The sequence below is a fragment of the Cajanus cajan genome, chromosome 4, assembly GCF_000230855.2.
Source record: "Cajanus cajan strain Asha chromosome 4, NIPB_CcT2T_4, whole genome shotgun sequence".
NCBI classification, from domain to species: domain Eukaryota; kingdom Viridiplantae; phylum Streptophyta; class Magnoliopsida; order Fabales; family Fabaceae; genus Cajanus; species Cajanus cajan.
The window spans coordinates 51,406,851-51,432,076 of record NC_138520.1 but is presented as its reverse complement, the minus strand read 5'-3'; the positions used below and the strand labels follow the sequence as shown (position 1 = coordinate 51,432,076).

At 33.3% G+C, this 25,226-nt stretch overlaps 2 protein-coding genes and 1 non-coding gene across 3 annotated transcripts; 2 read left to right on the top strand and 1 right to left on the bottom strand.

The window, feature by feature from the left end:
- Positions 1-4,876: 4,876 nt before the first annotated feature.
- LOC145957612 (small nucleolar RNA R71) lies at positions 4,877-4,983 on the top strand. The gene has a single exon (XR_014433655.1). It is a non-coding gene; the product is annotated as a small nucleolar RNA R71 (small nucleolar RNA).
- Positions 4,984-7,781: 2,798 nt separating this feature from the next.
- LOC109793029 (uncharacterized) lies at positions 7,782-8,729 on the top strand. The gene is made up of 3 exons (XM_083073592.1): positions 7,782-8,121; positions 8,248-8,530; positions 8,639-8,729. Exons 1-3 carry the CDS (start codon positions 7,782-7,784, stop codon positions 8,727-8,729), a joined length of 714 nt encoding a protein of 237 aa, XP_082929718.1.
- Positions 8,730-23,689: 14,960 nt separating this feature from the next.
- Positions 23,690-24,233, bottom strand: LOC109793030 (putative lipid-transfer protein DIR1). Its single transcript, XM_020352495.3, has one exon. The coding sequence runs from the start codon at positions 24,136-24,138 to the stop codon at positions 23,830-23,832; it is 309 nt and encodes a 102-aa protein (XP_020208084.2). The 5' UTR covers positions 24,139-24,233; the 3' UTR covers positions 23,690-23,829.
- Between the last annotated feature and the right edge of the window lie 993 nt (positions 24,234-25,226).

Here is a 25,226-nt window from a genome sequence, read left to right as displayed (position 1 = left end):
TCCGGGTCGGAAATAAAGCTTGAAGACTCTCGAAGACTGAAGGAAGATCAGCCAGAAGGACTCCTGGAAGGCCCTAGGAGGGTTCTCTGTAGGTCTAGAGGTCTTAGAATAGCTCAAAATAAGGAAGTGGAGGGAATGAAGCCCAATACGGCCGTACTGAACTTAATACGGCCGTATTGAAGCTTCAATACGGCCGCAGTGAACTCAATACGGCCGTATTGAAGTTTCTGAAACTTCAATATGGCCGTACTGAAATCAATACGGCCGTATTGAAGCTTCAATGCAGCCGCAGTGAACTTAATACGGGCGTATTGAAATTTCTGAATTTCAATACGGCCGTATTGAACTCAATACGGCCGTATTGAAGTTCAAAAATTTCAATACGGCCGTATTGATTCCGTAGCCCGTATTGCGCCTATTCCCTATAAATATGACGTCAATTGGACGTCATTCCACACTTTTGAACATAGTTTTAACCCTCTCCTTGAGTATTCTGGGGTTTTTGAGCAGTGTTCTGCCCTAGAAATCACTCGGAGAGTTGATCCGACGAAGTTCTTGAGCCCCGAGCCATTTTGCTTGAGGATCGAACCTAGTCGAAGGGAAATCCTCCGGATTTCCATAGTTAAAATTTTATAGGAGGGAGCGAGCGGGCTTGTAGAGCGAGGGAACGCCAAAAAGCTTCCCAGTTTTACGAAATATATAAAAGCACGCTTCAAAGGTTTCTTCTTAAATCCTTCCTTTTACTGCTTTCTGTGTGCATATTTAAAATTGTCATCATGTAGATATTTAAAGTATAATCGCTTATAATAAATAGGGGTAATTTAGTAATTTTACACTGTTATTTTAGAAATAATCTGTCATAGGGAACCCGAAAGGGGCGCTGTGGGGTGCTAACACCTTCCCCACGCGTAACCGACTCCCTTACCCGACTCTGGTTGTAATGGCCGAAGTCGATTTTTGAATCGATTGCCTTAAACTTCTTTTTCCAATGTTTTGAGTAAAACATTGGTGGCGACTCCATGAACCCTACCTTTTTATGAAAACCGCTAATCCATGGAGGGTCCCACTTGGGATTAACATGGATTGGTGAGCCTTTTAATAAAATTGCTCGTTTGACAAGGTCTCAGTTTGAGAATAAGTCATTCTAGCAATCCATATTTTTAAACAAATAAACGAGTCCAACCATCCCTCGCGAATGCCGAAAGCCCCGTTTCGGGCCGGTGGCGACACTTCTGAGATACACCTTCTGTAGATACCATCTCTACACCTCTTATATAGGTAAGGTTCATCCCAAATAAAGCTGTTAAGGTCACTAAAGAATTTCTTCTTTTGTTGATAATTAAAGTCTTCAGGAAGGACTCCACATGCTAAGTAATTCGCATAATCTGCATACCAGGGACTGTTTTTCACAACAACTGCTAAAAGCTATTCGTCTGGGAAGCTGTCATTAATAGGGAGTTCCTCCTTTGTTGCTTGGTCTTGTGGAAGTCGAGAGAGATGATCAGCTACTACATTTTCTACTCCCTTTCTGTCCACAATCTCTAAATCAAATTCTTGTAAAAGGAGAATCCATCTGAGGAGCCTAGGTTTAGCATCCTTTTTATTAAAAAGATACTTTAGGGCAGAGTGATCTGTGTAAACAATAACCTTAGACCCCACAAGATAAGATCTGAACTTTTCAAAAGCATAGACGACTGCTAACAATTCTTTTTCTGTTGTTGCATAATTGGCTTGGGCTTCATCAAGAGTCTTGCTGGCATAGTATATAGCATGAACCTTCTTGTCCTTTCTTTGTCCCAATACAGCTCCTATAGCATAGTCACTTGCATCACACATGATTTCAAAAGGGAGGCTCCAGTCAGGAGTTTGCAGAATAGGAGCTGTAGTGAGAGCTTCTTTCAACCTGTAGAATGCATTCTTACAAGAAACATCAAAGTTAAAAGGTACCTCTTTCACAAGTAGATTAGATAATGGTTTAGAGATTTTTGAAAAATCTTTAATAAACCTTCGGTAGAAACCGGCATGCCCTAAGAAACTTCTAACACCTTTAACATCAATTGGAAGAGGCAATTTATCAATTACTTCTATTTTTGCTCTATCTACCTCAATTCCTCTCCCAGATATTAGGTGTCCTAAGACAATTCCTTCTTGTACCATAAAATGACATTTTTCCCAATTTAAGACTAAATTCACTTCAGAGCAACGCTGCAATACTTTAGTTAGATTTAATAGACAGTCATCAAAGGAAATACCATAAACTGAAAAGTCATCCATGAAAACTTCCATCTCTTTTTCTAATAAATCACTAAAGATTGCAGTCATACATCTTTGAAAGGTAGCAGGTGCATTACATAAGCCAAAAGGCATTCTCCTATAAGCAAAAGTACCATAGGGACATGTAAAAGTAGTTTTCTCTTGGTCTAATGGATGAATAGGGATTTGATGAAAACCAGAGTATCCGTCCAAATAACAAAAGTATGAATGCATTGCTAACCTTTCAAGCATTTGATCAATAAAAGGTAAGGGAAAGTGATCCTTTCTAGTGGCATTATTTAATTTTCTATAATCAACACACATACGCCACCCAGTCACAGTTCTTGTGGGAATTAATTCATTATTATCATTTTTAACTACTGTCATCCCACCTTTCTTAGGAACCACATGAACTGGACTTACCCAAGGACTATCAGATATAGCATAAATTACCTTAGCATCCAATAATTTCAAAATTTCTTTCTTTACCTCTTCTTTCATCTTGGGATTTAGTCTTCTTTGAGCTTCAACAGAAGGTTTGGATCCTTCCTCCAAGAAGATGCGATGCATACAAAATGAAGAACTAATTCCCTTTATATCAGCCATAGTATATCCAATAACTTTTCTAAATTTTCTCAACTCATTGAGAAGTTTTTCAGTTTCTTTTTCATTTAAAGCTGAATTTACTATGACTGGATAAGTGGAATTAGCCCCCAAAAACTCATACCTTAAAGATGAAGGAAGTGGTTTAAGTTCTAACTTTGGAGAGTTTTCTTCTTGCCAATCTGTTGAAGACTCAAGAAGACTTTCAACTAGAGGATCTTTTTCTTTACACGGGGGACTTGAATCGATCAAGCAAGCATAATTAGGTTGAATCCCCTCAAGATCTATGTGCTTTCCTCCAACTAGAAAATTCTCCAAGGGATCCCTCAAAATAGATCTCATGACTTCTTCCTCCATGTCTTTAGGCAATATATCAACCCTGCAGCAAATATTTTCAAGAGAAGGTTGTCTAACAGATTTAGCAATATTAAATTCCATTGTTTCATCATTAATGGATAAGGACAATTTTCCATGTTTGACATCTACTATCACGCCTGCTGTAGCCAAAAATGGTCTACCTAGTATGATTGGTATTTGTTTGTCCTCTTCCATTTCTAAAACAACAAAATCTCCCGGAATTAAAAATTTACCTATCTTAACTGGAACATCTTCTAAAATTCCTATGGGATATTTTATAGATCTATCTGCTAACTGGATTGACATTGCTGTAGGCTTTAATTCTCCCATATCTAATTTCTTGCAAATTGATAAAGGCATTAAACTGATACTTGCCCCAAGGTCACATAAGGCTTTTTCAAACCTTAGATTTCCAATGAGACAAGGTATAGAGAAACTACCAGGATCCTTAAGTTTTTTGGGCAAATTATGATGGATCAATGTAACAGTCTCTCTATCATCCAATTTCCTTCGGTTAGCTAAAAGATCCTTAAGAAATTTAGCATATGTAGGCATCTGTTGTAGAGCTTCTACAAATGGAATGTTTACATACACTTGTTTGATCATATTTAAAAATTTTTCAAATTGTCTATCAAGTTTAGTCCTTGCTAACCTTTGAGGAAAAGGAATTGGAGGGTGATAAACAGTTTGAGGCTTTGATGAAGATACTTTTTCTTTTTCTAATCTCTCTTTTTCAGGTTTTTCAACCATAGGAGAAGCGTCTTCATCAATCTCAATATTATCATTTTGATTAGACACAGGTCCGTCTAAATTCTTCCCACTCCTTAAAGTCACAGCATTAACATTTTCAGCTGGGTTTGCAACTGTTTTACCTGGGAACTTACCTGGAGAATTGCTTGAACTAGGCATCAACTGTGCAATTTGATTTTCCAGCATCTTGTTGTGGAGAGTAATATTCTCAACCTTGACAGCAAGGTTTTGAATAGAATTTGCCATTGAATCATTGGTCTGTTTTTGATTAGTGACAAAATTCTCCATAAGGCTTTCTAATCTTGAAACACTTTGTTGAATTGAGGGTGTCTGTACTGGATTTCCTTGCCCATTAATGAAGTGATTGGACGGACGAAAATTAGGTTGCTGACTGCTACTTCCTTGAACTGGGTTATTCTTCCAAGAAAAGTTAGGATGATTCTTCCAACCAGGGTTGTATGTGTTGGAATATGGATTACTCTTCTCTCTTCGAGGAGTGTCATAGAAATTATGAGAAGCTGCCACTTGTTCAGTAGTATCTTCTTCTTCTCCAGTAAAAATTGAGGTACAATCTACTGCAGTGTGCCCTTGTTCCCTACAAAGGTCACATACTTGATTTGTAGCCACTGAATTAACCTTAGCTTTTTCCATCTTGTCTAACCTTTGATTAAGAGTATCAAATTTTGCTAAGAGTAACTCAATATTGTTCACTTCATATCGCCCCGGAGTTCCTTTCCTTGCTGTGACTCCTCTTTCACTGTATTGGCTGTGATTTGAGGCTACATTTTCCAAAATAATCATGCAGTCATTAATAGGTTTCCCCATGAAAGATCCTCCAGCTGCTGAGTCTAATATCATGGTGCTTTGTTGGTCCAATCCTTCAAAGAAAAATTGGATGGTAAGCCAACGGTTGAAGCCATGTTGTGGGCATGCTTGAAGATATCCCTTGAACCGCTCCCATGCTTCATAAATAGTCTCTCCAGTGCCTTGTTGGAAATTAGTGATTTTCTTCCTCAATTCTTTAGTTTTAGAAGGAGGAAAGAATTTCTCTAGAAAAGCTCTTTCACATAATTCCCAAGTTGCTATCTTTTCTCTAGGCACTGTTCTTAGCCACACCTTTGCCTTATCTCTCAAGGTGAGTGAGAATAAGCGGAGTCGCATTCCATCAGAAACTTCATCATCAAATTGCTGGGTCTCACAGATTTCCAAGAACCCCTCTAAGTGGTCATTAGGATCTTCTGATGGTAGTCCTCCAAAGGTGTTTTGTTTGAGCATATTCACCAGAGAAGCTGGTACAGTAGCTCCAGTTTGCATCTCCCCTCCAGGTATCCCACGAGCTATGGGTGCAGAGTAATCCCGAAGCGGTAAATTATCTCGTTGTGCAGCCATGTCAAATTCTCTAGAAAGGTTTCTTTTCCTTCTCAGGAAAGTTCTTTCAATCTCAGGATCAAGTGGTGTTGGTTTCCCAAGACGTAGAGATCTCTTTTGCATTAACCCTGAGGCACTGCAAAAAAAAAGAAAGTGACCCGTGAAATCTGAATTGGAGAAGTAAACACTAAAAAAAATAAATTATTTATTTATTTAATTTAATTTAATTTAATTTAATTTTTTTTTAAATTAAATTCGAATTAAAATAATTGTAATTTAAATCAAGAGACGTAGTCCCCGGCAACGGCGCCAAAAACTTGATGTGTGAAAAACCGCAAGTGTACGGTTGTCGTCAAGTAATAAATATCGAATCACAGGGACTACGTGTTTGACCTAGAATTACTAGTATTTTAATTTGAATTTTAAAACAGATGGAATTTCTGTTTTGAGATGATAAGATCAGATTTGAAGGTAAAAGAGATAGTAATGCAATTAATGAATAAGATAAAACTTTAAGATAAGATAAGGAGATTTCCGGGAATCTAGGGTTCGCACAAAGAGTTCCAACATTATTGAATTATTATTTTCATTAATTAATTCTATTCCATCTTGAAGGTAGTCTTAACCTAATTTAATCCTTGCACCTTCTCAGGCTACGAGGACGTGTTTAATTAAAATTAATCCCTACTCTCGTGGTAATTGCGTTCAATTAAACCCGTTAAGATCTTTGTTAATCTATTGCTCCTCGAAAGCTTAAATCTACTCTCGTGATTTAACACTCAAGTCTATTCCTTTAGGTTCCGATAATTAGGTTCTCCTCTCAGTTCATCCCTAATTATCTATGATTATGAAAATTAAGATTAATTGTTTATCATAATTATAATCAAGTTCTCCTCTCAGTTCATCCTTAATTAATGTTATTATGAAAACAATAATATTAAAGTTCATATATAAAATATAAAAGAACAGATCAAGAATTGGAATAAAATTAAGAAACTGAATAATGCATTAATAAAGAGGTTCTCAGAGGCTAAGCCCTGATCCCAGAAAAAGGGAAACTACTCACAGGAGTTCATAGTAGTTCTCCAAGAAGAAAAGAATAAAAGAAAAGTAAACCTTAGAGTCGATGGCACAGGCACCCAACCTTCTCCAAGTGTCGAAAACTAAAAGACTGTCTCCGGAAACGAACCCCGTTCTAGGCTAACCTAATCTAATTTATAACCTAAAAGGGTAAAAAGGTAAAACTACCAAGATAAAAATTACAAAGATAAAATAAAAATAAAAACATAAAACTTAAACAGCTGGGACGCGAAGTGAATCACGGCCGTGACTGAGAATCACGACCGTGATATTCTCTGGAGCACATCTATGAAGGGTCAGTGGCGTTCACGGGTGTGATTGGGAATCACGACCGTGATTTTCTCTGGTGAATCACGGGCGTGATTTAGAATCACGGCCGTGATTGTCCCTGTAGCTCAGCATTTCCTCTTTAATTCTTACATCTTGATCCTGCTTAGAGAAAACACAACACATACCAAGAAAAGCATAAAATAGGAAAATGATATAAAAATTTATTAAAAACATGAAAGATATGCATGATTATGCTATGAATTCTTGTGAATTAAAGTGCTAAAATACGAGTAAAATACACAACATCAGTAACCGTAAGCCTACACCTTCTCTTATTTGTGCCATCTAATTCTTTTATTTTTTTTAAAAGACTATTACATAAATTATTAACTCTTCTACTATTTTTGATCTTCTAGAAAATCATTAAAATGACTTCAAATCCAACTCCAAATTCCTCTACCCTTGTGCCTCCCAAAAATGCTCCTGGAAATAGGAGTGATGTAGCTTGGAAGCATTGTATTTCAGTTGGTGGGGATACAAGGAAGCTTCAATGTAAATATTGCTAGAAGATAATAACAGGGGGAGTTTATAGGTTGAAGCATCACTTGGATGGTACTCAAAAGGATGTTGGTGCTTGCAAGGTTGTTACTGATGAAGTGAAGAAGGAAATGTGGAAAATTGTTGTTGGTTTGCAACAAAATTTGATCAAGAAATCAAGCCTTAATAAGGAGGAGGAAAGTCTATAAGCTGGTGATAAAAGAAAAGGCAATGAAGCAATTGACACGGGCAATCCCATAAATATTTTTAAGAAGAGAGTAATTAGTACACAAGCCACCATCAATACCATGTTTAAGAAAGGTGTGAGAGAGAAAGCATGTCAAGCAATTGCTAGATTTTTCTACAACAACGCAATACCTTTCAACGTGGCAAAAAGTGAGGAATTCTTTGCTATGTTTGATTTGGTTTCAAAGCATGGCCTTGGATTTAAGCCTCCATCATATCATGAGATTAGATTCAAACTTTTGAAGGAGGAAGTGAAAAATACATAAATTACTTTGCAATCATATAAGGAGGAATGGGAGAAAATTGGATGCACAATTATGACAGATGGCTGGTCTGACAAGAAAAGAAGGACAATAATCAACTTCCTAGTGAACAGCCCAAAGGGAACTCTGTTTTTAAAGTCCATAGATGCTTCTGCAATATCCAAAACCGCTGAAAAAGATTTTGAGATGATGGATAGCATTGTTGAAGAGGTGGGGGAAGACAATGTTGTTCAAGTTGTACTAGATAATGCAGCAAACTATAAAGCTGCTGGTCAAATGTTGATGGAAAAGAGAAAAAGGCTATTTTGGACACCATGTGCAGCACATTGTGTTGACTTAATGTTGGAGGATTATGAGAAGAAAATCCCAGTTCATGAAGAGACAATTCCAAAAGGTAAAAGAATTACAACCTTTATCTATTCAAGAACTTCTCTAATCTCTCTACTATAACATTTCACAAAAGGAAGAGACTTGGTGAGGCCAGGTATTACTTGCTTTGCCACATCTTATTTAACATTAGGTTGTCTTCATGAGAACAAAGGTGCTCTAATTAGAATGTTTACTAGTAATGAATGGAAGTCTAGTAGGTATGCAAAAACAAAGGATGGAAAAATAGTTGAGAATGTGGTTCTGGATAAGGGTTTTTGGAGTAATATCATAATCTGTTTAAAGGGTGCGTTGCCTCTAATTGAAGTGCTTCGATTGGTTGATTCGGATCAAAAACCAGCCATGGGGTTCATCTATGAAGCAATGGACCAAGCTAAGGAGAAGATACAAATGGCTTTCAATGTTATCAAAAAAAGGTAACTAAGTATATACTTATTTATTTAATTATTTGAAACTGAAAACAGAAAATAACTCAATATATTTTGGTTTAGTTATTTGCCTTTGTGGAGCATCATTGATGAAAGGTGGGACAAGCAACTTCATAGGCCCTTACATGCTGCAGGCTATTTCCTTAACCCTCAAATGCATTATCGTTCAGGATTTAAGGCTGATTAATTTGGAAGTGAAACGAGGTCTAATGGACTGTCTAACAAGGATGGTGAAGGATGAGGATGAACAAACTTTAATTGATGTTCAAATTGATGATTTCAAAAAACGAGCTAAATATTTTGGTTGTCCCTTGGCTACTAGGTCAATTAATTTAAAGACTCCAGCAGATTGGTGGGAGTCTTATGGTGATGAGCATCCAGAACTCCAAAAATTTGCAATACATGTATTAAACTTGACATGTAGCTCATCTGGATGTGAAAGAAATTGAAGTTTCTTTGAAATGGTAAGTTAAGTAGAATTAAAATATATTATATATCTATAAATAGAATTACTAGTCTACTCATATTAGCTAGCTTCTTATCATATTTGATTTGTTTAGGTCCACACAAAGAGAAGGAATAGGCTAAACCAAAGCACAATGAATGATGTTGTATATGTTATGGCTAATTCAAAATTAGCTAAGAAGAAGCAAACAAGGAAACCAGTTCAAATTAATTTTGATGATTTCTCATTCGATGATGAATGGATTATGGAAGATGAGCATGGGGAGAATGAAGGATTGGATTTGAATGTAAACAACTTGGATTCGGATGAGAACTTGACTCCAATACAAGTTGGGGAGGATGAAACTACACTTCTAGATGATATGGAAATTGCTGATTTGAATGGTGAATGAGATGGAATTGAAAATGATGGAGAAGATATCTTAAGCGATTATGATTTTAACTTGCAAGATTATTTGCTTTAGAGTTTAGATGGATTTTTTTTTGTAACTAAGATAGAATCTCTATTTGATAACTAGGATGGGGCTATTATTTTGTAATTGGAAACAATTAGAAAGAGTTACAGTTTTGTAACTAGGATGGGGTTTTTACTTTAATATATATTAGTAATTTGGCTTACTAATTTATATTATATAAATATTATTGTTTTTTGCTTATCTAGTTGAATTTTTACTGTTTTTTTACTAGGATGAAGCTATTTTTTTTACTACAAAATTTATGTGTTCGTATATATGAGTTTCATAAGTTTTGTAGGATCTTACGATCCATGTTACGATCTTCCGTTTTACGATTCATACTTCCCTTTTCGATCTTGAGTAAGATCTCGATTTTGACTACCTTGGTTGTGAATCCACGACCATGGCTGTGAATCCACGGCCATGGCTGCAAGTTTCTGCCACTTCATTTTATCCCCACGGTCATGGCTGTGAGTCTTAGAATTTTCTGAAAGTCCATGGTTTCACCTTTGATTTTCACTCAAAATCCATCAATCTTTACCCCAAAACATGATTTACCTTCATAATCTTCACTCATTTTGTTTATACAACTCAGAAAACCCAAGAAACACCACATGCATGCACCAAGATTTCAAGAGATCATCAAGAACAACCACAAGGTTTCAGCTTTCAACATTCAACCAACCTTAAATCCACCCCTAAAAACTCAAATTTTCCAAGAATCCAACTAATATTATGTTTCGATTCAAACAACAACCAAAGATTCTAGCTTCCCTTACCTCGGAGGGAGAAGAATTCCGATTTCGAGCTCACGGGGAGGAAAAGAAGAAGAAGAGAAATGGTGATGCGAACCAACTCCGGGCTTCAAGCTTTTCTACCTTCTCTACTATCCAACACCTATGTGAATCCTTGAATTTGAGGTTCCACAACTGAAAAGAGTGAGTGGAAAGGGAAATAGAGAAGGAGATGAGTGGGAGGAATGACAAGAAAGGCACGAATCTTACAGTTTACAATGGATTGAACATTTTTCACCCAAACCCGACCGAACTCGCCCGTTACTCACCCCTACTCAAGAATTACTAATATAGGATTTGATTGCATTTCTTTTAGACAAAACCGTAAAAATATTTCATGTGAGTAATACTAGAAGTCCTTAAAAACCTTTAAAACCCAAAAGTCACTTGTCAATTTATGGAGATAATCTAATGGACACAAAACAATGTTTGGGACCATCAAATTGTATGTTATGAACACTAGCAAAGTAGAAGTAGAAACAAGACATGGTCTGGGAACTCAAAATAAAATAATTGGGGAAAGAGAGAAAGGTTACTTAGAAGTTGTTTAGTTAACTTACACATACCGAAAAAGGTTATATATCATGTAGATTTTGTGTTCTGTTAGGCAACTATTTTTTATAAGTAAAAATTCACTACTACAAAAATATTATTTTACATCGCCATATTTACATCGGTTCTAGAAAAATCGATGTAAATCATAAACGCGGTGGCAAACTTGTAAATAAATATTAAAAACCAAATAGATTTACATCGGTTGGGAGGAGAAACGATGTAAAAATGAAATCTGGGAGTTATTCTACATCGGTTTTTTATGACCGATGTAGAAATAAACCCTAATATTCTCGCCCTCAAAGACTCCTCATCAACGTTCCCAGCCGCCAACAATCACCCAAACTCTTCCCACTCTGTCAGCCTCCAACCACACCCAAACTCTTCCGATATTCATCTTCGCCTCCAATAGAGACCACCGCGTTGACTTCCTACTTTTCTCGGAGGGAGGGGAACAAATGGACCAAATGATTTGGTCTCTCCCGCTTCGAAGAAGCCGTCCCCGTCCTCGAACGCGCCATCCAAGTCCCTGACGCTGCATCTAGGTATTGTTCTTGTTGTAATTCTATAATTTAGGGTCTAAATCGGTGCTGTGTGTTATAGGTGCTTGGCGGAGGCGAATGTGAAAGCGATGCAGTTTGATAAAGCGGAGGAGCTCTATAAGAAGACTTTGGAGATTCATCGCGCGCAGCGAGCCTGCTTCAGTTGAGGAAGCTGCGGATAGGAGGCTCATGGCTCTGTAAGAAGACTTCACCAAATGATTTGGTTTCTGCCGTCAAGCCTTCCAAAACCGTCACCATCAGCGACCTCGCGACCGCTCTCGTCCAGGCCGGCGTTCCCGTCATTCGCCTCACCACCGGCGAGCTCGATTTTGACACCCCCGCTCCCATAGCCGAGGTTTTCCCTCTGCATTCCCCCCTTTTCCTTCTTAACTCTCTATTTTTTTCTTTGATCGTCAAATTGCCTATCTGTAGGCTCAGATTAATGCAATTCGCGAAGGTTACACTAGGTATACGCCCAATGCCGGAACCAGGGAATTGTGCCAAGCCATTTGTAGGAAGCTCAAAGGTTTGTTTCAATTTGATTCTGTTGTATTCTTCGTTTGGATGATTATAAGAGATGTTAGTTTTGATTTTTGACTTGGTGTTGCAGAGGAGAATGGAATTACTTATACTCCGGACCAGGTTGTGGTTAGTAATGGAGCTAAACAGAGTCTTGCTCATGCAGTGCTTACAGTTTGCTCCCCTGGAGATGAAGTAAGTAAAGTCCTTGAGTTTAGTTTATATTCAAAGGGACTATTTGGATAAACTTCTTCAAGTACTTACAGGAGGAAAAAGTAGAAAGAAATATTGAATAAGCTCTTCATAAATTTAAACTAGTTTATACATAATTAAAAATAAGATTTTAGAGAAACTAGTAGGATAAAACTTATAAGGAGCTTCACCGATGCAAGTTTATACTTATAAGGTAAATTATTTAAGGTTGCATGTAGTGGGTAAAGTCTTGAGTAATTGGGCACTTTATCAGGATTCAGGAGCTTTATAATTGTCTCATTTTCCATGTTGCACAGATTTCATACATGAAAGAACAAATTGCCCAAATATTTTCTTGATACTTTTTTTTAATGACCACTATTTTCTTGTTGAATGAATTTAGATTCTTGAAGCTGATCTATTACAAGTAGCAAAGGTAATGGGGCTTGAACATGTAGTAGATGTGACTGATGACATTGGTTCTTTTAGGTATTAGTTTTCTCCTCTTCCTCTTGCTTATGTTATGTGTTTGTGCCTCCTCCTACTTAGTTTTTTCAATGTAAAAAATTGTCTATGAAAAACTAATTGCTTGATTTTGACCATTTCCAGATATGGTGCACCGCCACATGGTGGCTTTGGAGTAGGCTTGGAGCGTGTTGTAATGCTCTTCTGCAGTCTGAACAACATTCGTAAGACACCAGAAAACAAGCATGATTTTTTTTAAAAAAAAAATGCAATTTACATCGGTTCTCCAGAGAACCGATGTAAAAAAGTATATATTTTTTACGTCGCTCTATTCTACATCGGTTTTAGAACCGATGTAGATGACTATAGAGAACCGATGTAAAATATGCATCTTGTAGTAGTGATTATAACAACACTAATAAAAAATCTCTCAACAATCTGTCAACATATAATCCAACAAAATTTAAAAATGTATCATACCTTAAATAACAATTTGTTATTTTCTCTATTTAAAATCTGTCATAGCCTAATTTATTTAATTCATATTTACATTTTTTTAAAAAAATCTATTTAATTTTAAAAAATTAAATTTAAATTTATAAAAAAAGTATACTAATATACTTATCTATAATATAATAATAAAATAATATATATATATATAATATTATTAACAATATAATTAAATAAATAAATTTGTAATAAAAATTTAAATTATCAATATTTTTTACATTTCTACTACAGTTAAATGTTTTACATTCCTTATTTGTATGAAATCAAATATCAAAATTAGAAATTCTAATAGTTACATATTTGTCTACTTTTTTCCTTCATCTTCAATTTTTCATAGTTGATTATTTAGAATATTTTAAATGTGATATATATATGAAATATTTAATTTTTTTTAATAAGATTATTTTCTTCATTAAAGCCTGTACATGAGTGCATCTTAGTGTATATGGGTATATATAAGTTGTTTCTCAATTAGCTTTTTAATTTTAAATTTTAAATTCTAAATTTTAATAATAATAATAACATAATAAACTATTTTTTTATTATGCAAATTTAAAAAGACTTATCATACAAATTAAACAAAGACTTGCATGTGTATTTAAAAATATAACTGCTAGCCTATTTAAAATTTTAAAATTATTGACTTATTTAATATTGTTATTCTAAAATAGGGTAAATACAAATAGGTTTTTTAAATGGGCTAATTGGTACTAGACTTTAAAAAGACTTGACATATAAAAAAAAAAGATGATATATAAATAATAGGTCAGACTTAGACTTCAATTTTATAAAATAGACTTGACCTATATATTTTAAATCAATAATAAATAATAGACCAGGTTTAGGCTTTGTATTCATTGTTTTGCATATATATATTAGTTCAATTTATTATTATAAGTTTATTTGAACAATTTTAAGAATATAAAATCATGTTTAAATTTTTTATTTGAATCCTAAACATTGAAAATTTTGAACAAAGATAATTTCTTAAAAGAATGTATTGTATTAGTTTTTGAAAAAAATTAAAAAATTATTGAATATTATAATATTAAAGACTTTGATTTATTTTTAAAATAAAGATATGACAAGGAGTACATGTAACATATGTTTTTGCTTTAATGATGTTGTAGTGATTTGTGATATTTTATGATGTATTGAGTTGTTATGTTGTATTGTTTGTTATTTCAAAAAGTTTTAAGGGTTAAGAAATTCTTAAAGGAGCATTTGGTAGGAATTTTTTTTCATACTTAAAAATAATGATTTCTAGGAATAACTAAAATTCCTATGGTTACTCATAAAATTTTTAAAAAATATTTATATAGGTTTCTTCAAAAATAAAAATTACGTTTAGTTACAATATAACTTTTCTAGTTATATAAATATTTTTTTACAAAAGTATCCTTTACAAAAGAATGGCTTTCTTCTTATCTATTATAATAAAACAATCTATTTAGCTCAAAATAACAAATAAAAAATTTACATATGATTAAACTATATGCAAAATACATATTAAATCATAGTGTAAAATATAATTTCCATGGTTTATTATAGTAAAAAAATTTTAAATTAAAAATCAAAATAACAATTAAAATAAAAATACAAGTAAACTTGAAAACAATAAAGAATAAAGAAAATATATATCATTATTTTTCTTAAATAATTTGTTAAATTTAGAAGTTAAAAATTGTAATAAGAAATTAACAACACGGTTTTATAATTTATAAATTTTAAAATAATTGTAAGAATACTACATCTTATGAAAATTGTATAATTATTTTATTTTTATTATTAGGTTAAAAAAAAGGGGATAACAAATTATATATAGAAAAGAAAAAAAATATATTGAAAAAAAGAGAGAGAGAAATTGTGATGGAAATAAGTGGGAAAACAAAGAAAACAAAAGGATCTTATTTGGGGTAGATTTCAAGCTTATTGAATTTCTTTCCCATTATTCCTGTTTTCTTTTTGGTTTATAACTTAAAACTCTTTTTCTTATCCCATTTTTACCTTGGCCGCATTATAAGCTTAATAAAAGTCCTTTAAATCTTTAATTACATGTATTTCAAGTTGTTAAAATTGGAGGCTTGTCAAAACTTGGTAGTGCTAGTATTGAATGATGTGCTTGAGAGTAAACACAAACCTAAACACTAGAAAATTGAGAGTAAATACTATCTTGAGAGGGTTCTATCATTTTTGGATCATTCTTTAATTTAACTTGTCATCTTGCTTGCTTTAAATGTGAAAAATGTGTTCATAGATTATTGTTAACCTTGATGCTTTGAATGTTTGTATTTCTTTCCTTTTCTATACATTTTTGACTCATTGAAAAGTGTTGAAAAATTTTTGTTCATAGATTCATTGTTAGTTCTATGACGAAAATTGAGTTTTGCCTTGAAATGTAAAAGACTAAGTGTAGGAATATTTGATAGTACATTTGGGACACATATTTCAATGCATTACACTAATGCAAAAATTGGATTTAAAATCGAAGTTTTAAGATCGGTTACAAGGTAACCGATCTTAAAAGTGACGTGGTGGTAATTTTATAAATAACATGAACACTTTTAAGATCGGTTAAAATTTAACCGATCTTAAAAGTACTTTTAAGATCAGTTATTTTATGACCGATCTTAAAAGGTATGTCTGACACAACTTTTAAGATCGGTTACAAAAGAACCGATCTTAAAAGTGGCTTTTTTAAGATCGGTCATAAAATAACCGATCTTAAAAGTACTTTTAAGATTGGTTATTTTATGACCGATCTTAAAAGTGCTACTTTTAAAATCGGTTCTTTAAGAGCCGATCTTAAAAGTGCTACTTTTAAAATCAGCTATTTCAGAACCGATTTTGTATGTAGTATATATACAAAATCGGTTCTTAAACAACCAATTTTAAAAGTATCGTCAGAAATATGTTATATTCCCCTCCGTTCTCATTCTCTTTAATCTTTCCCTCCATTCCTTTCTTTACTCTCTGACGCTTTCATTTTCTAAAGTCTCTAATAAGGTAAATTTCGTTGTCATTTTCGTTTTCATTTTCGTCTTCTCATGTTCTTCTTATGTCTCTTTTCATTTTTCTCATGCTCTTCTCGTCTCTATTTTCGTTGTAGGTTCAGTTTGGGTAAATTTCGAACCTGGAACGACCCGTTCTACAAGGAGAACGAGCCGTTCTCCATGGAGAACGGGCCGTTCTCCAGGCCCGTATTGAAAGTAAACTTTTTGGCCTTTTGAATAGCTTGGAACGGCCCGTTCCAGTTTAATTTTTTTCACTGCCCAGACTTTTAAGATCAGTTATAAAACAACCAATCTTGAAAGTTAACTTTTAAAATCGGTTGTTTAACCGATTTTAAAAGTCTAACTTTTAAAATCGGCTCTTTCAAAATCGATTACGGAACCGATTTTAAAAGTTAGAAATAGCCGATTTTAAAAGCCTTTTTTCCACTAGTGTTAATTTGGAATGATTTGACATTTAATAGTGTGAATAATTGATATATTAAATGTAATTTGTATTAGTAGGTTTAGATGGTGATGATTATTAAGTTTTATTAATTTTTGCAATTTGACCTGTAACACCCCAGTTTTCAATAAAGTTATTATTATTATTATAATAATAATAATTATTATTATATGGTATTTGGTCATAATTATTTTAATAATTATAGAAGAATATTATTTTGTACGTTTTAAATAATTATTGTTTTGGACAATTATTTTGTACGTATTAAATAAGTATTTTTTATTAGCATATTTAAATAAATATTTATATGTTTTAAGAGAAGGTTGATTTTATATGATATTTTGTTATTGAAATTATATTATTATATTTTGGGTCAGAAATATATTATTATTATAGAGGAAAAATATTTTATAATATACATGTATTTATTTTATTTAATTATTTTGAGGAAAAAGAGAAGTGGGTTAGAAGAGAAGGAAAATGGGTTGGGTTGACCCAGCCCAATGGATTAATTTTAAGGAGTCAGGTAGCGTTAACCCTATCTACCTCATTTGCGTTCTGAAGGGTTGGAAAAGAAAAAGGAGAAACAAAGAGCTCTAAGGAAGAGTACTCAGGAACGATCTTAGATCACACCAAGACCATCCGTCTTCTGCTCATCCAGGTAAGGGGGGGAGTGAGAAATCTCGCTCTGGGTGTGGGATTATATGCTGGGTAGTGGGATTGGCCCCCAATCTTGTGTTTGTTGCATTTTTTGTATGCTTATGTATGAGGGGTTTTTCCCATTTGTATCTGTTTTGCCTATTGTTTCTTATATGTAATTAATCGTATGAATTTAGATTTCTATGGGTTCCTATGGGAAACCCTAAGGGAATGCATTGATAATTGTAAGACGCAAATTTTAAATGTTTTCTGTTTTACCTTCTGAGTTTTCTGTTGTGTTTCTTGATATTTGCTGAGTGTAAATATGTATATAATCTTGAAAATAAACAAGTTTTGATATGAATTATAGTGCTCTGTGGGTTCTTGTGGGAACCCTGTGAGAAACAGGCAAAATATGAATATTTTCTGTTTTTCTTTCTGATTGTTCTGATGTATTTCTTGTTGAATGAGATGTATAAATATGTGTTTATTTTTGAAAATAGATCAGTTTTGATATGATTTTGAGTGCTCTGTAGACATTATGTGAATATGATGAGATGATGTGAAAAGTGATGACTATGTGAATATGATGAGATGATGTGAAAAGTGATAATGAGACATGATAATGTGATATGGGAATGAGAAATGATAATGAGATATGAGAATGCATAGAGTCTTGAATGACATGCATCATTTGCATAAGTGTTTTAAGGGTACGATATGGAATACACCGCCAGAGAAGGCCCCCTAGTGTAAAAGCTTTGGGGATTAGTCCTTGGGGATAGCTCGGTTTGGAAGTCCCAGTTTCGCCCATTGTGTGCATGGGATGTATCTTGCGCGGCTTAGCTATCCCGACGAGACTCTGGTAGTATATCCTTCTAGTGAGAGTGCGCAGAGGGTGTGACCCGGCATGTACTCCTAGACTACTCTTCGTGTATTGCTAGCGGTAATATGCCATGTGATGTTTTACTGGCGCCACATGCATGATAATATGTAGTCCGTGTCCATGCATATGCATTCTTAATGTTATATGATAAAGTGATGGTTTATGTCTTGGATGAGTGTGATGTTATTATTAATTTATCTATGTTATACTTATTTTGTTTGTGTTTGGCTATTCGGCGTATATTTCTACACTGTGAGCCAAAGTGAGATGTTTTTCACTCCCTTTTCTCGTGTTGTTCTGTTTTGATTGTTATACAGGTGATCATCAGCGTGAGGCTGAGGATGTTGGTGATGAAGCTTAGGCTTCTATGTTGGGTTTTGCTCTGATAGGACATGTGACATCGGGACATAGATAGAATTAGTTTAAAGATGTTCTTATTAAATTATTTTAGAAAATTCAGTTTTATTTCTTTGTAATTTTACCGGCATGTTATTTGGATTAAGTTTATGAATGTGAACTCTTTACCTTTACGTGGCCGGAAATTTGATTTTTAATGATGAAATTTTTTTATATTTTTTTATAATTACTGTATATGTATGTTGGGGTAGAGGGTGTCACATGACCCACTTTTACACTCTAATGTGTAGGACATTTTTGGAGTTCCCAACATCAGATTTTGATGTTCTTGGTGTCTTTGGAAAGATAAGAGAGCGTTTTACAAATTCCCTGTTGGGAGAAAAGGTCAATTTAAACATTAAGTGACCCAAAAATGTATTGTAAAGTTGCAACAATGTACACTATTTTTTTTTCTTTTTAGAATGTAATGTTAGGATTTGTTTAATGATATAATCAATTGATTTAGCAGGTCAGATCTTGTAAATATTCAAATTATGCCTACTATATGGCTCTATTAATAGATGTTGTGAGACTTATTATGTACACTTAATACTCAATTTTTAGATTTTAGAGTTATTTTCTCTACAAGTTTCTTTACATTTTTTTACATGAAGGAATTGCACCATCTTGATGAATTAAGGCGATTTAGAACCCAAAAAAACACAATTGCAAAGTGCAACACATTGGCCATTCTCCATGACTTTTTGCCTTGTTTTGTGTGGAAATAAAAAAGGTGGTTAGGTCCATCATTTTTTTTAATTTCTCACCCCACATTTCTTATTGTTAAGTCAAAAGATGATTCCCTAAACTTAGAGTTTTAATACTAACAAACAAAGTGTTTTTATATAGAAAAAATGTATGCAAAAAATGTCTTTGAAATGTATCTTTGAAAAAACTTATCAAATGAAGTCTAAGACATAGATCATCTATAAGACATTTTCAATCAGATGAAGTATACATTTGGTCTCATATATATTAAATATTTAACATTTATTGAGACTAATGATAAAGTTTGCTTTGAATGTTTCATTCCTTGATAGATCATATTAAAAGACCATCTTGGAACTCACAAATCTGTTAAAGAGAAAAACTTTACTTTCCATTAGAACCAAATCCCTGAAATCACAGAGAAAAGTAAATAAAGTCACTACCACAGTTGTTGTGCGTTGACATTGCTTCTACAAGCTCCATTTTGTATGGAAAATTGATAAGTAGTTTCCTTGATCAGATAAGAGATATTATTTGGTGAAATGCATTTAATGTTGATATTAAATGTGTCAAATGATTACCTGCCACCACAGGGAAGATGATGAAGATAGAAGAAGCAAACTTGTGAGTTGGGCTGCTCAAAGTGTTGCGATAGTCATCTTCTTTGGGCTACTATATAAGAAGATTAAAAGTACAAGAAAGAAGAGAAAATGGAAATAAACATAGATACTTATACTTTGTACAAAAAATCTATTTGTAAATCTATTCTTTCTTATAAACATTTGTTAGTCTGTAATTGGTTGTGTAATATCTTAGTGAGACAAACACAAATTCTTTATAACCATTGTTATAAGGTTGGGTCTGGAGAGGTTTGTCTAAAAAAGAATAATTGTTCTTGAGCTCGGATAGGCTTGACTACAAAAGAATACTTGGTTGTTAGCCTTGAAGAGGCTTGTTGTTAAAAGAATACTTGGATAGTTGTTTGAAGAGTCAAGTCAAATAATACTTAGAGTTGAGTCAAAAGTGACTTGTTAAAAGAATACTTGTATCTTTGTTTAAAGATATTAGAACTCAATATAGTTGGATTGAGAACTAGATGTAGTCTCGATGGTTGAGGCAAATCAATATAAAAATACTCGGTATTTCATCTGACTACTCCTTTTGCTTCATCTAACTACCACTACTATCTCACTGTTGAAGACATACGAGTTTTTTTTATATACACTATTCAACTCCTCGTTTAGTATTTATCTATTCTCCATACTTATTGACCAAACCACCTATCTTATTTCTATTTTCTCGTTCTCATTTCTATTCTTTTTCTTATTAGGCAAACAAAGGGTTAAGGATGGAAAGTACTAACACCCCAATTTTTATAATTAAATAATATAATGTACTTTTAATTAAATAAATAAAATTTTGGGAAAATATGGGTATGAGTTTTATAAAGAAGGTATTATAATTCAACGGACAAAAATAAGTGCTCTTAAAATAACATTGAGCCTTGTGAATTTAATTATAATTATATTTTTGGTTATTTTGTCATTCATGTTATATGGTGTTTGTTATTGTCTTTAGTAAAATAAGATGTGCCTTTAGTAAAATAACATGACAAATCTTTTAAATGACATTAAAGACTTTATTACAAAATTAAGTTAATTGAGTTGACTTAAAATATAGCGTATACTTATTGTTTAATGTTAAATCTTAAAGTCATGAGTTAAGTGAGAGATTGTAAAATTATGTTAATAATTAGTGGCTCTTGTAGTTAAGTTTCTTAATGGCTTAAGATTCTCATTTCAAATCATTTAATTAATGGCCCAAGTGAGAATCTCAAGCTTCTTCCGCTAACTTCTAGTATATATTTCTGTGCGACCTTCTATTTTCAAATTTGTACTTAGATTCAATAACTTTAATTTGTTGAACTCTAGGCTAAGCTATCTTCTTTGTTTTCTTACGGCAATGAGATTTGAATGTAAAATCTCATACAAACTACCTAAAGCCCCTCACCGTTAAGCCAAGCTTAAGGAACTATGCTTCTATTAAAGCTATGCATGTCATGAATTCCTCTAAAATTCCAATTTATAGCAATAATACAACCTTGTTCATGTATGCGAGACTTCCCTTTGCAAATTCTGAATTAGTGTAACTTTTCCTGAGCTTTTGGAACTCCTTTCCTCTAACATTTGCACGGTCCATGTCCAACTCCATCTAGGGATGATTGGAGATACTAAATTCATTTTTTGGATGCTTATTCCAGCTCCAAATTTACTTTATGCATAATATAACTGGAGCGTTGTTTATTTTTCTAAAGTTCAAGTCAGTAGTTGCATTGTAGTTCGATAAGAAAATTCAGTTATTTTTCCTTCTTTTTCAGTAAAGGTTAAGTATTACCTAGCAGTTCATTACAATATATGAGTGACGCCTCATTCTAATTAAGGTTGCCTTTTTCCTGTGAGTGGTGTAGTGCCTCAAAATACTGGAAAGGCTTTTCAAATGACAACCCAAACTAAAGCTGATATCTTCAGACTAAGTCTTTTCTACAACTATTGGACCAGCTTCAGGTAGCTAAGCTTTTCAATTACTAAGAACTTATTTAAATATCAGCTTAGAAGTGCTTTTGAGAGTATTTTTATCAAAAAATACTCCTTATTTTATGCAAAGGAACTCTCAAAAGTCAAAATCGCTTCTAACTTGTATTAAACATGTTTTAAATGGAAAGTTGCAATGGATGTTGATCAGTATTCAACCTTGTTGAGAAATTCCATTTGGAATCTAATACCTTTTTTGCTTCTGACTGAAAAAGGAATCCTGAAGTAATTAAATATGGTCCAAGAATTAAGCCTGTTACTATTCGGATTGTTGTGACTATTGCTCTTTCCACAGGTTGCTCAGTTCATTAAATTGAAGTAAATAATGCTTTTCTTAAATTGGGATCCAAAAGAAGTCTTCATAAAGCATGTTGAAGATTGAGACCGGAAATAGCCACATGGTGTGCAGATTCAAGAAAGCATTGTATGGCTTTAAACAAGCGCTGTATGCTTTTGGTTTGAAAACTTTATGTTTGTGTTGTTTTCCTCTGGATTATCTATATTCATCTTTGTCTATGTGGATGACACATTGATAAGAAGCAATTGAGAACTTAATCACTAAACTCCATTCAATCTTTGTCCTCAAGGATCTTGTCAAACTCTACTATTTCATTGAAAGTAAAACAAAGTCGGACTCATCTCAGTCCAAGTGCGAATCGATCTCAGAACTCCTTGGCATAGTAAATTTGCAAATAGCAAGGATAATTAAAACTCTATGCCAACTTCCTTAAAACTTGACTCTAACTAACGGCACTAACGAGGCTCCAAATCCTTCCTTATACAACTCAGTGGTGAACAAATTGTGTATCCTTGGAGTCTCAATGAAGACATCAAAAGCTGCAAAACGACTTATTAGGCTTCAAACTAGGTTCCTGGCTAACTAAGAAATAACATGTTTTCAGGCACCAAACCACCTTTAATTTGGTGTAAAGGTGTGATATTCTTCAACTCACATTCATTTCTTTATTTCAAAATTAAAGGTATGTTTGCATAAACTTTTTGATAATTCTAAGAGAAAAAAACATGAAATATGTTTTTTCGTAAGTTAAAATTAATTTATACATGTTATTTTATAAAAGTTTTATTATATTAGTTTCTCCAACACTAAGTGTGTATTTGGGCACTCACCTAACATACATGTATACAGTGAGAACTGCATCAAATTGAGTGGAATAAACAGAAGCTATAGCTTCTTGCTTCTTGTGGACGTGGGAAAAAATTATGAAGAAGCATAAACAAACAAACTGTAAGCATTTTGAAATTGATCTCTAATTTGTCCAGAGAAGGTAGCTCATGATCAAATTTGGCACATTCCTTCCAAGTTCCAAATTGTAGACTTGCTAAACAAAGTCCCTCCAAACTGTGCTCTTACTCCACACTCAGATTGAGGGAGAATATTAAGGAAAGGCTTTGGTTGGTCAGTTATACTTAATTTTGAGAAACTGAATTTTGTTACTTTCTAGTCTCTTACTTTCTTTGCATCGTATACATATTTGTACTTTTCTGTTATTCTGTCACATTTTTTTGCATCGTATATATATTTGTATTTTTCTGTTATTCTCTTGCATAGTTAAGACCAAATTGATCAATGAAAACTGAACATTGCGCCGAACTTTTATACATAAGCTGAGATTGTCATATATCTATTATAAGATTAATTAGAGTCAGCTATTTCAAGTAGATAAATAACATAAAGCACAAGATATCATTAAACATGGAAAATTATATTGGCTTGTAAAATCATGATTCTTGACATTAAATGAATTGGATGTCATACTTAATTAGTGTTACTCATATTGACAAACTCGGCATCAAAGGTTTAAGTATGCAAACTTAATGTCTGTTTAAATACAAGTAAAAAGTATATTTATAAAAAAATTTATAATGAAAGAACATTTTTTAGTAGAAAAATTTTAAAAAATGTTTCTAATCATGTATGGAAAGAGACTCCTATAATAATAATGTATACAGCCAAAATAAAACATAGGTAATTTATATTGTAACATAAGAAAAAAGTGAAAAAAAAAAATGGAGTACAATTATTTTCTTTTTTCCCATCAAGTCCATTACCAGAAAAGAGATTACAACACTGCTACAAAGAGAGCATTATTCATAGCTTAGCAATTAGGTGGAGGAGTGAGATTGCACTTTGCAGGAAGTGAAGTGGCAAGAGTTGGATCAATTCCAAGAAAAGGCAACTCAGAAGAGTTCTTGTAAGAGCAAAGGCATTTCAAGTCAGCAGCAGCAAGAGCCTTGCAGCACTCAGGTGATGGATCAACTGGTGGTTGAGTCACTGCTGGCTTGCAAGCTTCCAAACCATCTTCATTCATCTTACACAGATCAAGACCTTTGGACCCTTTCCACATACAAGAAGCCATCACCACCACCACCAAAAACTTAAGTGCCACCCACTTCGTCTGTTCCATCCTTGATCACCACAATGTACCACTCAAACTCAGTGAACGTTTGATGACTTCTTGTTAGTTGTTGCCTATTGGAGTTGTGGATCCATGGTTTTGTCACTTGATTATATATAAGAGAAGAACTCTAAACTTAACCACATGTTTTGGACCCGTGAACAAGAATTGGCAGCATGTGGAGTCACGGGTACAATCCTTGTGCAACTTTTGTTACTATATTATAGTAGGATTTCTAATCATGCATCGGACGTGGAATTTTCTGTGGTGTCACGATTTTCAATAATGGTCCCGTCCAATGAAATTTCATTTTATGATATAGAGTCATAATTCTGAAACAAATTAAAGGAGGAAATCAAGTGTCAAGTTACTATTTTTTCTTGAAAGGTTAAATTACACTTGGTCATCGTTATTACAGACTTTAACTAACAAAAAAATTTAAAGCATAACATGAACTATTAACTATTTGATTATAAAGGTTCTGATTGATAATATGCTATTAACATTTTAAAATCTTAAACCGCGATGGTTTATGGATAATTCATATCTATCACCCTAAACGATAATTTTTACATAAAGGACTCTTGAAAATTTACTTTATATTGCCCAAATTTAACATTTGAAATGTAGGCCTAGAAAACGTGTACGAAGATTGGAAGATCATTAACTAGAATATTATCTCTTGTAGTTTCAGAATAAAACTCTCCATCCTTTGGATATGTCAAGGAGCTAGTAAAAACATTTATTGAGGTCAAAAGCATAATTAGAGCATTTGTTTCTATTATGTTGTGTGGACTTGAGTGGCGTAAGCTTTTATTCCAACTGAATATTTTTATTTTATATTCAAGAGGATGAGCTAGAACACCGAATTTGTTGTAAGAGGCCAGTCTGTTTTAGTCATGGGATGTTGACTCAAGGTACAACATGATCACATTTCGCTATAAATGTTTACTCATGTCACGGAGTTAGAAAAACATTTAAAAAGTTTATTAGGTATCAATATTTATTATTATATTAATTTTTTATTATAATTTATTAAAATTATATATATTTTAAAATATTAAGCATCTTAACTTATATAAAAATAAAATTTATAA

Bases quoted from the DNA above. Each gene is read 5' to 3' on its own strand.
- LOC109793030 (XM_020352495.3), bottom strand. From the start codon at position 24,138: ATGGAACAGACGAAGTGGGTGGCACTTAAGTTTTTGGTGGTGGTGGTG.
- LOC109793029 (XM_083073592.1), top strand. From the start codon at position 7,782: ATGACAGATGGCTGGTCTGACAAGAAAAGAAGGACAATAATCAACTTC. The intron at 8,122-8,247 runs GTAAAAGAATTA...ATTTAACATTAG, and splicing joins TGAAGAGACAATTCCAAAAG to GTTGTCTTCATGAGAACAAA. The intron at 8,531-8,638 runs GTAACTAAGTAT...CATTGATGAAAG, and splicing joins TTCAATGTTATCAAAAAAAG to GTGGGACAAGCAACTTCATA.